Source organism: Solea senegalensis, linkage group LG6 (genome assembly GCF_019176455.1).
Source record: "Solea senegalensis isolate Sse05_10M linkage group LG6, IFAPA_SoseM_1, whole genome shotgun sequence".
In the NCBI taxonomy this organism is placed as follows: Eukaryota; Metazoa; Chordata; class Actinopteri; order Pleuronectiformes; family Soleidae; genus Solea; species Solea senegalensis.
In genome coordinates this window covers 21467009-21483361 of record NC_058026.1, presented here as the reverse complement: position 1 = coordinate 21483361, position 16353 = coordinate 21467009, and the positions used below count along the sequence as shown (strand labels likewise).

The window sequence follows — 16353 nt, the reverse complement described above, 5'->3', positions numbered from 1 at the left end:
TGTTCAACAACTTAGAAGATTAGCCTCGTTTGTTATGAAACACCACATTTTTAGTTGAGCAAAAGTACATGAACAGATAGACCCAAATTAGATGTAAATTAAACATATTAGGCTTTTGTCAGTATTTTCCTCTCATATATACGCTGTTTATACATGTGCCAGGTCAAACAAAATCATGTTTTATCAAATGATTTGTGTTGAATAAGCACATTTTTGCTCCTCCTCCTCATGGCAGTCGAGCAGAGCACAGGTTGCAGTCTGCTCTACTTTTGTCATCATTGCTTATCTTAAAAATATTTCCAAACTGCTGACTTCTCCAATTCATCTGCTTACTGCCGCACACCTGCTAAGCTCATGTATATGTATATATGTATATGTATATATATATATATATATATATATATATATATATATATATATATATATATATATATACATATATATGTATATATATACACATATACATATATATACACATATATATATATATATATATATACATATATATATGTAATATTATATTTTCTGTAGCTAGTTTGTGCCAGTCTTTAATCATTAGAGCTGCAACAAATGCTTTGATTTTGGCATGTGTGTGTTTGTGTGTGTGTGTGTGTGTGTGTGACATGAATCCTGTAATGAGAATTGTTGATTTTTATCAGCCCTGACTTGTTGTTGCTGTTAACGCACGAGAATTTAAATTAAAACCGACAGTTTTGCTGTAGGGTCTGCTTTGCTAAAATGAAGTGGTGTTCCCATGACAAAAAAACAAAAAACGTCAGGGCTTATTAAGTAAAGCAAATGAACAGTGTGTTGGATTTTGTTTGATGGCTTTACTGAGGAGTTCTCCGTGTCTGTCTCCCTCACCCACACCAAACTGTTAAATTATTCAGGCTGGATGGTCCGTTATAGTCAACCCTTGACATTTAGTGACATGACAGAAAACATTTAGCACATTTCTCTTGCTTTTGTTCAAACAGAAGGGGCATTTTGTGTCTATTTGAAGCTAAACCAACGCGCTCAGACCGCGTTCATTTCACATGAGGAAGAATCAGAGCAGCAGCCGAAAAATAGATCTGCAGACGTGGAGTGGAAAAGTGAGAGCAGGTGCAATGCTACTCATGAATACTTAAAATCTTTAGAGGGCTGTTAGAGTTGATCTAGAGACTTAATATGGAAACAGAAACAAAGCCAAAAAGATTCCATTGTGTGGTGAAAATTACACCTTTGCATCAGTTTGCAAATATTTAATAAATACAAAATGCCGTGCTTTATATAAACATACAGAAAACCTGGAATTGCATTAGCAGTAGTCTTTCCTACCATGTATATTCATGTAATGCAGCAAGACAAGGCAACATCTCACTATAAAATGTTTGATATATTACCTGTTATTACCAATTCATACAAATATCTACATGTAGTTGTATGGCCACTGTCTGAATTTGTTGCAAACATGCCCACAAACAGCACTCTCCTCTGTAATAAAAGGGAAACAGATTTAGACCGTTATTGATAGCTGACCTTTGTGAGGTGTTAACAAGACTACATCTGCGAGTGTGCGTTGACTATTTATGTGTATGTGTTTTTGGAAGTGTGTACTTGCATGCGTGCATGTGTTTGGTCTTTTATCTCCACCTCTTGTGCGCACTGTAGGCAGCCCTTATTGAATCTTACTTGTTGTCAAGTAGGTGTCTTTTAATAGCTGGTATGCTATCCACTGACATGCTGTTAGCAATCCATTCTGGTGGGGCCGGGGAAGATGATGACGATTCGTTATGTCTGGTATGCAGTTGTCCACTGGGTACGGACCAAGTGACAGCCCACCGTGTGTCACCCACCGGTTTGTGAACTGCTGTTTTGAACCCTCGAGTTATGCAGTTTGGACAGTGCCATCTTAATCTTTTGAAACCAGGGGAGACCAAATTTGGATGAGAGGGTGGGGCTGGGGAAGAAATGAGGGACTCGGATTGTGAGGACCGGCAGGTCAACATTATTTTACTCTACATGTGACTAGAATTTACAAAATGGACACCTGTAACTGTCACCCTTTGTTGGCAGTTTAAATTAATGCAGGTTTTAGGCACTTCAGCATTGGCTTCACTTTCCGACACTTTCCTTTCACTCCGAGCCTATTGCAGACGACACGTTCACACAAGTGTACTTTGCATTACCGCAATTACTCTGAAAGCTGTAATAGTTGCACATCAAAGCCAACCTGCGGTTATTATGGTAATTTCACTCACGCTGTTGCAGGAAGCCAGCAAAGCAAATGTTGAAACTCAAACAAATGTTATTTTAAATATCTTTTAGACAAATTTCACATTTTCAAACTGTCAATTACAGTGTTTTTTATTTAAAATAAAAAGATAATGCCAGATATTGAAAGTTATTCTGGAAAAATTGTCCAATTATAGTTAAAATAAGCAAAAAAAAAAAGGGTTAAAGTGTGTTAGTTGTATTAAGTTGTGTGTTAAGTTGTATTAAAGTTGGCCCTCAGATATAAGATAAAACAATATAAACTGGTCATTAGTGATATGCAAATTCACACATCACATGATTTCCTATTCAGGAGGGCAATGTGATCCTACAGTGCATAATATCGTCATAATAGCTGTAAATGTCTAATGTCTAAGCCCGAACACATACTCACAACCTCGCTTAGTAAAGACCTCAATAAAGAGGAGCGGGCTGGCACATGGATGCTGTGAGAAAATAACTCCTTTATCTGAGGGGTGGCACTGCCTCACATCTTTCCACTGCTGCTTTCCAAAGAGATCCACATTTGGAACAGCTGATACCAAGGTTCACTCATCTGGCTAATGTTAAAGTAATACGTTGGTGCTGAATGAGAGGACGGCATATAAGTGCACAAGGACATTGTCCGGGCAACGACATCACGACACTTCTACTTCTATTCCAGACTTGCTTTGATGTCTAAGAGCTGACCAGGTGAAATGCCTCAGCCAATCTGTGAGAGGACAAGGCTGCCGAGTCCTGAATCATCTCTCCATTTAGAGGAGTGACACACAGAAAGGTGCACGTTGATGTTTTTCCACCTTCTGTTTTATTGCTGTATTGTATTGTAAAAACTTTAACTGATAGAGTGGGGAAGAAGCAGCCAACCGACAGAACATAAGTCACACTCCAACTGACGCGAGGTGAGCATTGACAAGTGAACATATACCTATGTCACTGCTGGCACTGGAACAGCATGTCACAACACGACAGGAATAATTGGGTGGTGAGAGGAAGTGAAGAATAACACAATTGTACAGTGAGGGAGACGTGTACATACAGTGCATGCTTATATATATATATACAGTACAAACACATTAATGCGGAACTATGCGGTATTTTTACCCTAATTTAACAGCTTTGGAGCCATTTAACCATCACATTGGTTGTTGTGGGGAGATTGGGGGCTGTCTCCAATCCACTAACATCTGTTAGTGGAAAACCAGCATTGCAAGATCAGGGTCCTCAGGATCAGGAGGTCTCGCAAAATCTCTTATCGCTTTACGGAACCTACACACACCCGAGCCAGGTACCAGCAGCAATAGCATTATTTTAGATGTTCATCATGACAGAGCAGACGAAAAAGAAATTCGACTGTCTGACCAAGCGAAAGGGCCACACACGAGTGATATATACATGAAATATACCTTTAAAGGTATAGTTTTCATGAAGTTTTGACCCACTATCACAACTGACATGGGATGAAAGGCTGGGTACACCCTGAAGGGGTCACCCGTCCATCGCAGGGCCAACACAAAGAGACCAACAACCATTCACTCACACACATCAAATTAACCTCTGGATGTTTTTGAATTGTGGGAGGAAGCTGGAGAACCCGGAGAGAACCCACACTCACATGGGGAGAACATGCAATCTCCACACAGAACTGGGATGTGAGCCTGCAACCTTCTTGCTGCAAGTGGCAGCAGTGGATTAGATGCTCGAATATTGACTGAGCATTTATAACCATTAAATGAATGTCAGTGTGATAGCGGTACCCCGCCCTGATAGCGGAACTCCTGATCTCGAAACCTTTTCCTTATCAGACCATGACGGAAATATTATCTTAGGACTGTTATGCAACACACCTCTTCATGTGTCCCATGTGAGTCTTTCAAACACAATTACTGATAGGCAGACCCTCTGGAACACATCTCTAATACAACTCCCCACTTCATCCACCTCAGTACGCTTTACTGTGGGTAAGCAGAGCCCCTCCTGTGTGGCAGCTAAGTGGATTGATAAATGGTGTTGTGGCTGGTGAAATGTTGCAAAGCTGCATGCCGATGCTGATGCAATGTCTGCCAGACATGCCGCTATCAACTAATGAACCTGAATTTATGAGCAGGCCGAGCAGAGTGTTGCGAGGCATCATCAAGCACCAGCGGTGTATAAAATTCAATTCAGCTATCTAAAATGCCTAAAACACTTTGGTCTTTGCTTTAGCATCCAGTTCGGATTTTATCCCAGCAAATAGGATCAGTCACTCTCACTTAACTTACACACACAGTGTTGACTGTAGTTGTTTTTGGACATGGAGGGAACACAAACAGTACACAGGGTCCTGACTGGTCTTGTCCTACTCTGCTTAATGCTGCACTTGACATGCTCAGGTTTAAGCAACTTTAGCGCAGTTTTAGTTATGCTTGTAAAGCAAATCTTGCTTTAATTCCCCTCCAATACAGTATTTTATCACAATACATTTCTTTGAGACAGTAATGTCACCAGGCAAGACCAAGATGTAAACTCTGCTGTACTATACTGAGAAATACAGAGAGAGTCGTGCAGAGCGGACAGTCTTTGGACTGTTGGAAGAAGGAGGAGGGCCCTGAGATTCGACCTCCATTCCACCCCATATCTGTCAAATAAGATGCCAATAATTGAAAAATAACCCTACATTTTACAACAGTTCATATTTCATATTTCTGCAAAAAAAAAACATGACAAAAACACTCTGCCGAGTTAGAAGGTATATATATATGTACATATATGTACATATATGAATCAGCCTCTAAATTCTGTCCTTGCTTTATTGGTAATGCTGCAAATCCTCTTCTAATTGGGGCTGTAATGAAGTAATGGCTCAATTAATCCGATCAGAAGCGACAGCACGTCCATTCCCGAGGACCCAACAGGAGGAGATTAATACGAACCAAACACAAAGTAGTGCTGGTACACAGTTTTAGAGGCAACAATGTTCAATTTCTGATGAGAGATTGTGTAAAAATGAAAGACTTTTCATTTGCTTCCTCCGGTGGCTGTCAAAGTCATCATGCTATCAAAATACTTTCCGTTCTAACCTTTCGTATCCTGTCATGTTTGAGAACGTTTTTAGCACAAACACATGGAACAACACAGGAAACTGTAATAACATTATGGACAGCACTAAATTGTTCTGCTCCCTTTGGGGCAAAGTGATCAGCCGCAGCTCAGGGGTTTCTGGGATGAGGAATGTGACCCTTGAATTTCTTCCTTCTTTGGTAACAAACAGCACTGCGCCATCAACAGAGACCTAAATCGCTAAATCAGTGTTGACCACATGACCCAGAGAACTATTTGTGCATTCAGCTGTGGTGGATGAACTTGACTAAACTCTGTTAAACGCTGATATCCTTATTTGTATACAAGACAAAAATCACCTCCAACACTTACTGGACCTGCATCGCTATTAAAATGAAGAAGACATTAAGTCCCATCTGTTAACTATCACTGATAAGCTGGATTCACTGGCAGACTCTTGCAGCCAAAGCTTAAGGTTCTGGCACAAACAGTAGCGCTGTCTTCCTTCCACACATTCACTGCCTGGTGTTAGAAAGCTGCAGTCTGCCTCTGAAAAGGCCACTTGTCTCACAGCTTTTTTCACGGCACAAAAAACCCCCAGCAGTCTCACAGAAGAGTCGTCGTTGAATGAGACTCAAATTCAGCTTAGTCAAGGTGGTTTCAGGGAGAAAAACGCACTCAAATGCTCCCTAACAAACATGTGTAAAGCTGATAATTATTACAGTGACATCTGGTTGTTCTAATTGATATTTAAATGTTAGAAATCAACTGTGTAATGTAAAACAGGCCACTCCTAATGATGAGCTCACAGAATTATCACTCACCCTCAGCAGCCTCTTTTTTTTGTATTGATCAGATAATTGAGTTTGGCTTTATGTCCCACTGCCTTACTGTGTTGGTTCATGCTCGGTGATCTGAAGAGTCATTTTCAATCTATCTCTTTTAAATACGAAAAGACAAGCAGCCAAATACCCCCTTTCTAATTAGTCATGGGATTTTGCCATTTCATCACAGCAATAATGCAACTATTTACCATGATGAAAACAGAGTTGCGGTCGTAGCTCCCACCCTGCACTGCAGAGAGCTAACAGCACAGTAGTAGATCCATGCTGCTGATTCCAGTCAAGTATTGATGTTGTGTCAGCCCCCGAGGATCACTTATAGTGAGAAGACACCCAAGTCAGCACTTGGTGAGCACTAGCTGTGATGAGAAGCACATATACTACGGTATACAATCAGCTAATGTTGGAGTAAACGTAAATATAACATGGATACAGCAGGCGTAAGTGACTTTTACATTGAATGTACAGAAATGTGCTTTATCATTAGGGTTCAACGGAGCATACGCGGGGATAAAAGCTTCTATGCGGGTGCAACATTGAATTGTGTGCTGTCTCACATGCAGTGTGACACATGGTGGAGTCATGTACGCAGTGGGTGTGTTCAGTTCAGTCAGTGAAGGACAAACTCTGGTCGGCATAATACATGCATGCTCGGTCCTGCTCTGTCTGCATGTGATTGAAATCTAAATGTCTATACATCACGTCTGATCGCTTGTCCCTCCCTCCCTCCCTGCGAGGTGTAATAACCCTTGTGTCCATGGACGAGCTGTGTGTCAGGGGCTGGGAGTCTGACCTCCAAACATCATTGTTCAGCAAACTGGGGAGGGGGAGATATACTGCAGTGGGTTTTTTTTTTAATTCTTCTGCAGAGGACAGAGAGAACATGCTACAACATTACTGCTGCTGCCTGCACCTCTCCTTGTATGTTCATCACCTTCTCTCTCTCTCTCTCTCTCCACTGTTATCCTGTGTTTCCTGCTACTTTTTCAGCCTCACGTGGGGATGAGACGGAATTTGCACCTGCTCCTCTTTAAATATCAAAGCAAAATCTAGCTGACAAGGACTAAAGATGACAGTAAGATGACCATGACTAAATTCCCTTAAAGGTTCTGTTATGTCAGACGTGTATTATAGTAAAATGACCATCAAAGGTTACAGAGATCCATTTACCACTGTGATACTGAACAGTACCAAACCTAAAAAGCCTCAGTAGCCCTCCCAAAAACAAGACGACCAGAGGAGAAGAAAAGTGAGTCTCTGCAGTGGATCAGTTAAAATATAGACGACTGAAAATGGAGCGGAACTCGACGGACATGCCGGTGATGACACTTTACTTTACTTTATGTTTAGCAAACATTCTCTCTCCCCCTTTCTCTTATTTTCACACTGCTGCTCTCGGACAGACACACTTTCATTTTAAATATCCACCTTTTGCTGTCACACGATTAAGCAAAGAGGTGAAATGTTTATAGAAATAAAACAGACAGTTGTGTCTTTGGATGTGCAGGTGCATAAACACTGTACACAGTAGTGTGGCATAAGTAGAGTGTTTACCATGGAGTCCAAAGCCTTCAGTTGCTCTTTCCACTTTCAAATCCCCTCTGAAAACACATCTGTTCAAACTATCATCTTCACTTGGATTTGTTTTATCCATCCATCTGTTTCAAACCCCTCCGTATATAATGATTTCAATGTGCTGTTATACTGTTGTATAAAAAATCTGCCTGGAAGGTGACTTTGAGTGCTTTAAAATGCTAAAAATGAAATGTATTATTATTATTATTATTATTATTATTATTATTATTATTATTGATAATTATAATAAATGCATGGAATCTGGCCTTCTTGAATCATGCAGTGTTAAAATTGCATTTTAAATGATAAATATATCAACATACTGTACACCACCTTAAAATAATCTTTATAGGGCAAGGTGTCAAGGCTTTCTGGTGTGTGGCTACACTGATAATCAATTTAGACTGGGAGTTAACGCACACGGATACATAACATGAGCCAATATCAAAGTGTGAGCAGCAGTCAAGAGCTGTGTCAGGGCAAACTCACCTTTTTGTTTCAGGGTATTCCAGCACTCCAGCGACTCAGTCTGCAAATGAGACCGAGTAGATTTACCCGAGCCAGTAAGATGAAGTGTGAAGCACACGCTCACACACAAACACACACATTGCCACCGATTGAAACCCCCCCATCACCACCCGCCCCCATTATCCCTTTTCCCTGAGTGCAATCACTCCTATGCGTGACATGCACTAGCCAGTGTCAGGCTTAAATCAAACATGTACAGCGATGCAATCCACACAAGAGTAAGAATGCTTCTTAATCCCTCACTCAAGTGCCAACAAAGTCGAGTTTCTCTCATTGAAAACCTAATTTCCCCCTGAATCCTGATAGCTTTCATGTCTCTGTTTGCCACCTTCCCTCTCCCTGGTCCTTTAACAGTGCACCTCACGATCTGACGTGTTACAGCGCAACAGAAGGGCAACAATTCCACTGCTGCATCATTTGTACTGGTTCTCATTACAGCTCATTCTGCTCCATGTCCACCTTGTTCATTTTACGACTGTGTTTCCTCCTCCTCTGTCTCTCAGAGCCTTATCTGCCCCTTGTTTGACTAACTCAGCCACCACAGTGCAACAACTCTCTTCACTTTTCACAGGTCTTCAGTGGCCCAGCCATCAGCACAAAGCCCCGTAAGCCTCGGCTTAACGCTGAACTAAACCAATCGAATGGCCTGAGGTCTGTCTCAGGATGGACCTGTTTTATTAATCTGATGGACAGATTAAATCGACAACGGAGGGGATGCAGAGATATCTAGATAATACTCCGCGTGTCTCCATAGATATGGAGAAAAGACGTTTTTTTCTCTGCTTTGTGCACCAACAAAGATGCAGCACAGTCACTCTCAGTCTCAGCATAAATCCAGTTACTACAGTGAGAGAAAGAAAATGCTGCGATTAAATGTCACAGACACTCAAGTCTCCTCCTCCTCCATAAAAAAATCCATTAGCAAAAGAAGTGAGCAAGGGAGAGGAACAAAAGCATTGATATGTTAATAAATGTTATAAACACAAAGTGCTGTTGGGAATGTTTTTAACCAAATTAAATGTTGGACAGAGGGTGGCGCTAAATAAAGATAATAAAGAATATTTGACTGAATATGTGACGTTAGAGAGTCAATAGCAGGTCAGAGGATCTGTAGAATTATTATCCTTTTATCCTCTGTGGACCAGGAACCCAATTTTATACTGAAATTTAACCAAGAGTTGGACTATACTGACTGAGTAAAAAGATTTTTCACTAATGCAAAGCTAAAATCATATAGTGTATCATACAACCTAAACAACAACGCTGAAAAATGACATTAGAAAGAAAATAATAATGGGAATGATAGGAGATTGTGTGCTGTTGCGTGACAACCAATGATGAGCTAATTATCACTCTGATATGGTTAAAGGTTTAAAATGACAGAGAATATTTCAATCACCGATAATCTCTGTGGGTGAAGTGTCAATGGGTCATTAAAGCAATTATTTTAAAAGAGGACACACCCGTCTGTGCACTTAAAAGATAATGTCGAGCCATGAAGATCCTTGTTAATGATAAAAATGACTGCTTTTTTATTGCTGCCAATCTTTCATGCGCTAGTTTCGACAACATATGTATATATATATATGTGTGTGTGTGTGTATATACATATATACATATAGTTCAATAAATTAGATTTACTAAATGTTCTTGCAGTGTTTTATAATGGATGACATTTGGGCTTTATTTATTAATTATAATACATTTTTGTAAAATGGCTTTTTTTTTAACTGGTGATAAAAAAGGCAAACAATCAGAGACAAAGTAATCAATTTAAGTTTTAGAAATGATGAAAAATCTTTTGCATGGCCCATAACAACAATATACGCTCATTGTCCATGAACAATGGTTGATCCTGGGTTATTCGTCAAAGTACTTCCAGGTAGAGCCACCACATGGAGCTGCCACCAAAAGAGGAGTAACATAGAAACAGAATTATATTATATTGTATTGTATTATATTATATTACATCATATTATATTGCACCTAAAAGATAAAAGAAGACTACTAAGAGTGAAGTGATTACTGCAGACATAGTACTTTACCGCCCTCTAGTGTTTATTTCCAACTAACCCAGATGACTTAAGTTTCATTTGTCTGGAATTGTTAACGAGGACACAAGCAGTTGTTATAATCAAGTTATTTGAAAATATCATTGACACAAAAGTTGACACATTTTTTGTTTTTGCTTAATATGCTTTTAAATTAGTATTTCGTAGTGTAATACGGTAAACTTATCATTGAGTGAGCTGCTTCTGCATCGAGTGACTGCTGCAGAGTCTGTCATACAGGTGAGTGAGTGAATCGCTTTTGCGTCTGCTAAGAAAAAGCGCTGAAGCATAAGATCTTGGGCGACTGACTGCTACAATGTGAACAGAAACTTGGTTGCTCTATATGTAACTGTCACGTGCGTGTGCACAATACAACCTGTTTGGATTCCATAAAGTAGATTGACTGCAGATGCAGATGCATCATATGTCAACTTTAAGGCAGAAACTCATGATCTCAAACGATTCTGTTGTACACATTTATGTGTGTCCCTTTAAATTGTGACTGCTCCGCAGAATAAGTGACTCATCGCAAACAAACAGGTTGAGTCACGAAATCTCTAAAAAACGAATAATATTAACAATGCAGCTTTGACCTTGCACGTCTACTCTTACACTTACACTAATTATTCCACAATTTGAAATCGCATACAGTAGGATGTTTAATAGAAAACATAAAAAAAAAAATACTACCTAGTCATGTTCATTTGAACAGATGTGAGCGATTATGCAACAAGCGTTTTGAATTGGAATCCACCTGCGCTTTTATCACATTGATTACGGTAAAGAGCCTAATGTTCAAATACCTGTACGCCCAGTCTATGATACTGGCACACACACACACCACACGGTTGGCATGACGTGTTACCAAGTCCTCATCGACGTCTGAAGCCATTTTGATACAACACTGGGAAACACTCAGGTTTTAAGATTGTTTAACAACATAGAATACTTAGTTATTCCGCTTCTCGGTTTGTGTTTTGTCAGACGTCTGTCTCTTGCACGAGGCGGTTGATTTTTCCATTTGATCCAGAGACACTGATGTGGAAGTGAAAGCTGTCATTTCCTCGTTTCCTAAAGTTCTTGTTTTGTTGCTGCAACGCGAGTTTCATGAGCTGCCGAGACTCTTCATACCCCAAAGAGAAGAGGTTGTGATGCTGGAATTAGTTTCTGCTTGAATTCTATCAGGTCTTCAGACAACAGATGTTATGCAAAGGCAACATTTGGTAAGCATTCGACAGCAAGTGCATTCAAAATGTTAGTGATAGTGGTTGGGGAATATTAAGTATAGGTAACCATATAATAGAGTAGTATTAATTAATGTTATTATTATTATAAAATGGTTACTATTTAAGCCTATGGAAGACACGCACTTCTATAGACTGCTTTTAAAATGATGTAAAGTTATTGTTTGATTCCTGAACAATTATTTTGCATCAACAGTTAATAAAATAGCCGTGTAGTAACAGACTTTTTTGCTTTAAGGCTTCGGATTCACTGTCACTACTCTCTTCAACCCTGTGCTCAGCAGTTGCAGGCATTTTTTTTCAACGAAAAATAAATCATCTGATGAACTCACTGTGCAGTCAAAAGCAGATCAGGACATTAGGCTGCTAAATAATAAGATGTTCGTCTCCAGAGTAAAACTAAGTGGGGAAAAAAGAATGAATATTGGACTGTTGTGAATAATCTGCTGCTCTAAGAAGTATAACTATTTACTAATGGTGTTTAAAAGTGAAACACGGACAACATCTGGGATTACACGTGTTATTATTAACATGGAACTGATTGCACAGTGCAATGACATCAGTCCCTTAAAGCCTCACTTTCACAAAACAATAGCACACATAGACCCACGGAGGGACACCAAAGCAAACATATTAACTTTATAAGATGTCTTTGTCGTTGTCTAACAGAGATTTCACTCTTCGATCTTTCTTTTTGTGAAGCTTTTTGAAGGTATGTTTACCCCTCATCCCCGCCTCTCGCTGTGGCTCATCGTCATATGTTATTGTTTGATGGGACTGCACCATGACGTGGCCTCCCAGAAGAAGATGTCGTGCCGGGTGACAGACGGCAGAGCCGACTGCAGTCACCTCAGCCTCAGAACAATCCCACAAAACCTTCCCAGGAACATCACAAGCCTGGATATGTCTCACAACAGACTAGTGGGGCTTCCCCCTGCGTCGCTAAACCCGTACACGGGGCTTCTCCACCTTGATGTCAGCTACAACAGTGTCACCAAGCTAGATGAGCATTTGTGCCAGACACTGCCCCTTCTGCAGACACTTAACGTGAGACATAATGAAGTGCATTTGCTGAAGATGGAAGATCTGAGGCTCTGCACCAGTCTGATACAATTGAATTTGGCTAGTAACAGGCTAAAGATGAAGGGAGATCCCTTCGCTGCTCTAAAGGTAAGGTTTTAAAAACACATTTGTCCATTTGATGCACTTCTTGCACATTACGTTAAAAAACTTTTCTCTTTCATTCACCTTACAGAACCTGAAGTTCCTCGATGTTTCCACAAACCAGCTGCCATCAGCCAAACTGGGCACTCAGCCTCAGCTACCCAGCCTGGTGGACCTCAGTCTGGCATTCAATGGATTCACCACACTGAGGAAGGACGACTTCTCATTCCTGAACCATTCCCCTTTTCTGCAAACCCTCAATCTCTCGTCCGTGCCTCTAAAAACTGTAAGGAACTCATCTGGAAAAAGGAAATGAATTTGTGCTGTTGAAACTAGAACCAGGAGTTGTGGTTGCAGTTTCAGTTGTTTGTTTTGTTTCTCTTTTTTGTTCTTTGCAGTTGGAGCCTGGTTGCCTTGAGCCCATTTCAGGCCTGCGTACTTTAATTCTGGATGGGAGCAAAACTGACAGTTTGTTTATTTCCAAACTCTGCTCGGAGCTGGCAGGGACATCCATTGATGTCTTCTCTCTTCGGAGGACGACGCTAGTAACGCTCAAAAACACAACCTTTGCAGGACTGCAGAAAACAAATCTGACCTTTCTGGATTTGTCCCAGAATGGCATGGGTACAATTGAGGATGGCTCATTTCAGTGGCTGTCCAAACTTCAGACTCTAATTTTGTCTGAGAACACCATCAAGCACCTTACGAAGTACACATTTCAAGGCCTCAAAAGTCTGAAACAACTCAAAATGACAAAAGCTCTGGTGAAAGGTCATGCCACCCCGGTCATTGATGATTTCACTTTCCAACCGTTAAGCTCCCTAGAGAGTTTAATATTACAGAGAACTGCAGTGAGGGAAATCACAGAGCACACATTTACAGGCCTCACAAGTCTTAAAGAGATCGACATGAGTTGGGCCAGTTACTCATCACTCAGAATCATCACCGACAAGACCTTGGTTTCACTTGCGGGATCTCCTCTCAGAGTGCTGAATCTGACTGCAACAGCTATAGCAAAGATTAATCCTGGAAGCTTCTCATTTTTCAAAAACCTCACCATTCTTCTTCTAGATTTTAATTTCATACAGCAAACGCTCTCTGGCAAAGAGTTTGAAGGCCTAAGTCAGGTCCAAGAGATTCACATGACCTACAACCACTGGAAAGTCAGACTGTGCTCCACTTCATTTGTCAATGTGCCCAATCTTAGAGTCCTGACTTTGGGGAAAAGTCTTAACAACACAGCTGTGAACGTGGACGTGGATCCCTCACCATTCAAGCCCTTGTCCCACCTCACATTTTTGGATCTCAGTAACAACAATATCGCTAATATCAGAGAGAGCATGTTGGATGGACTCGTGAACCTGAAGGTGCTGAAGCTCCAACACAATAACTTGGCTCGCTTGTGGAAGAGTGCCAACCCAGGCGGGCCAGTGATGTTTCTCAAAGGGGCACAGAACTTGATGACCTTACAGATGGACAGTAATGGGCTGGATGAAATCCCAGAGGGGGCTTTGAGGGGTTTGATTAACCTCAGTGAACTAAGCCTCTCAAATAATCTCTTAAACAACCTGAGGGACTCCATTTTTGAGGATCTGAAATCATTGCGGGTGTTACGTCTACAGAAGAACCTGATCACAGCTGTGAAGCCTGAAGTGTTCCAAACTCCAATGAGCAACCTCAGCATACTTGTCATGGACAAAAACCCCTTTGACTGCACATGTGAGAGCATCCTATGGTTTGTGACATGGCTGAATAGCACAAACAGGACATTTGTGCCTGATCTCACGGACCAGTATATGTGCAACACTCCACTTGCTTACTATAATCATTCAATCACGATGTTTGACACACTGTCTTGCAAAGATATGACCCCATTTCAGGCTCTTTACATACTGAGCAGCACAGCTGTCATGGTGTTGATGGCAACAGCGTTTTTGGTGCGATTCCAGGGCTGGAGAATTCAGTTTTATTGGAACATACTGGTCAGCCGCACGTTAGGATTTAGTGATGCCAATGCTGAAGAGAGCAGGGAGTTTGAGTACGATGCCTACATCATACACACAGAGGAAGACAAGCGCTGGGTGGACAGGATGATAGTTCCCTTAGAGAATGAAAAGTGCAGCTTTTACTTGGAGCATCGAGACGCCATCCCTGGGACGCCACAGCTGAATTCCATCGTGGATAATATTAGACGGTCCAGGAAAATCGTGTTTGTCATCTCTGAAAGTCTTCTCAATGATCCCTGGTGTCAAGGGTAAATCAAACACACGTTATATTTAATATATTATCTCAATTTGTAATGTGTATTCTGTACTTATACTCCATTTATGCCGTACCTATGATGTTGAGTGGGCTTTTAAATATGTCTCAATGCTCTATTTCCCCCCTCATCCAGATTTACAGCCCACCAGGCACTCCACCAGGTCATTGAAGCCAGCAGGGACTCTGTGGTCCTGGTCTTTCTGCAGGATGTGCACGACTACAAGTTATCTCGCTCACTCTTTATACGCAGAGGCATGTTGCGCTCGTGTTGTATCCTGGAGTGGCATTGCCATAAGGAGAGGATAGCCGCCTTTCACCAGAGGCTCCTCATAGCACTTGGCATGACTAATCGATTAAGGGAGTGATTGTTTTTCAATGGTAATAATGAAAATTTTAAGTTCTAGTAATAATTAATAATAATGTGTGTCTTATTACCATTGGTATTATATAGCCTTTGTACATACTCTTACTCTCTATACCACTGTGTGCCTTTTCAAACAAAACAGTCACAGTAAATATTGTGTCAGGCTGACATCTAGTGGTTGTAGTGAGAAACTACAAATGTTTTTGTACCACATACAGTATACTTACTACTTCGAACTACTACGAAACTTCAGTGTATGGCTATATAAAATATACATTATAAAGTAGAACGTCATCACAATTCAATTAGTATCTTTATTTGACCAAGTTTCACAAAAGCAAAGTGTGTGAATTGAAGCCACATCAAAAAGTGTTTTTTATGTTTAAAGCCATTTCGTTTTCAGTAACATATCCTAGTTGTGATATTTTTTACTGAGGAATTTGTCTTATAATATATGAGGTTTAAGTTTTACTTGTAAGTGTTGCTTAGAGATTAAAGCTAGATGTACTGTAATTTTTTTAAATTGTGATTTATGATGTATACAATGGCGCTTGTATGTATTTTTAAAAAAAGTAAGTGTACAGTATCTCATCTCTGTTGGGGATTTTTTTTTATTTTAGAAATGTCACACAATGGCAATATACATGTTCTTTTGTTTGTTTTTTTAAATAAAAAATGAGAAGACATGAATCAAATCATTATTTTGTTACAGTAATTATATTTTTTGTTTTGGTACACATGTTAACATTTTGATTGTTTACAAATCATTTTGGTAGATTAGATTATCTCTCTCTCTCTCTCTCAGTAAATAAATAACTTCAATAAATATATGACCCGACCACAGCCTTATATGAACTATGTCCCTGATGTATGTTTGTTTCAATGTAAAGTACAGATATTTGTACTTAAAGTAATGACGTATTTGTACTTTGTTACATTAAAACACTGTGAGGGAGCAAATGATCTTATTGGGAATTAATCTGCCTGTACTGGTCTAAAACATTCTATTATGTTGTCTAAATTGGAAA

The 16353-nt window shown here is 40.2% G+C and overlaps 2 protein-coding genes across 3 annotated transcripts in view; one reads left to right on the top strand and one right to left on the bottom strand.

Moving 5' to 3' along the window:
- sorbs2a (sorbin and SH3 domain containing 2a) overlaps positions 1-8781 on the bottom strand; it is a 58069-nt gene extending 49288 nt beyond the window's left edge. The window contains exon 1 of the mRNA XM_044028565.1: positions 8202-8781. The gene's annotated coding sequence lies outside the window, so the exon portion shown is untranslated. The remainder of the gene's footprint in view (positions 1-8201) is intronic.
- A 1598-nt stretch (positions 8782-10379) lies between these two features.
- On the top strand, positions 10380-16353 carry tlr3 (toll-like receptor 3). 2 transcript variants are annotated; one of them, XM_044028574.1, is made up of 5 exons: positions 10380-10531; positions 12238-12705; positions 12791-12985; positions 13098-14953; positions 15095-16353. In XM_044028574.1, the coding sequence occupies exons 2-5, from the start codon at positions 12250-12252 to the stop codon at positions 15324-15326; spliced, it is 2739 nt and encodes a 912-aa protein (XP_043884509.1). In that variant the 5' UTR covers positions 10380-10531; positions 12238-12249; the 3' UTR covers positions 15327-16353. The 2 variants fall into 2 exon arrangements, with proteins under 2 accessions (XP_043884509.1, XP_043884508.1); XM_044028573.1 differs by lacking the exon at positions 10380-10531 and adding an exon at positions 11129-11514.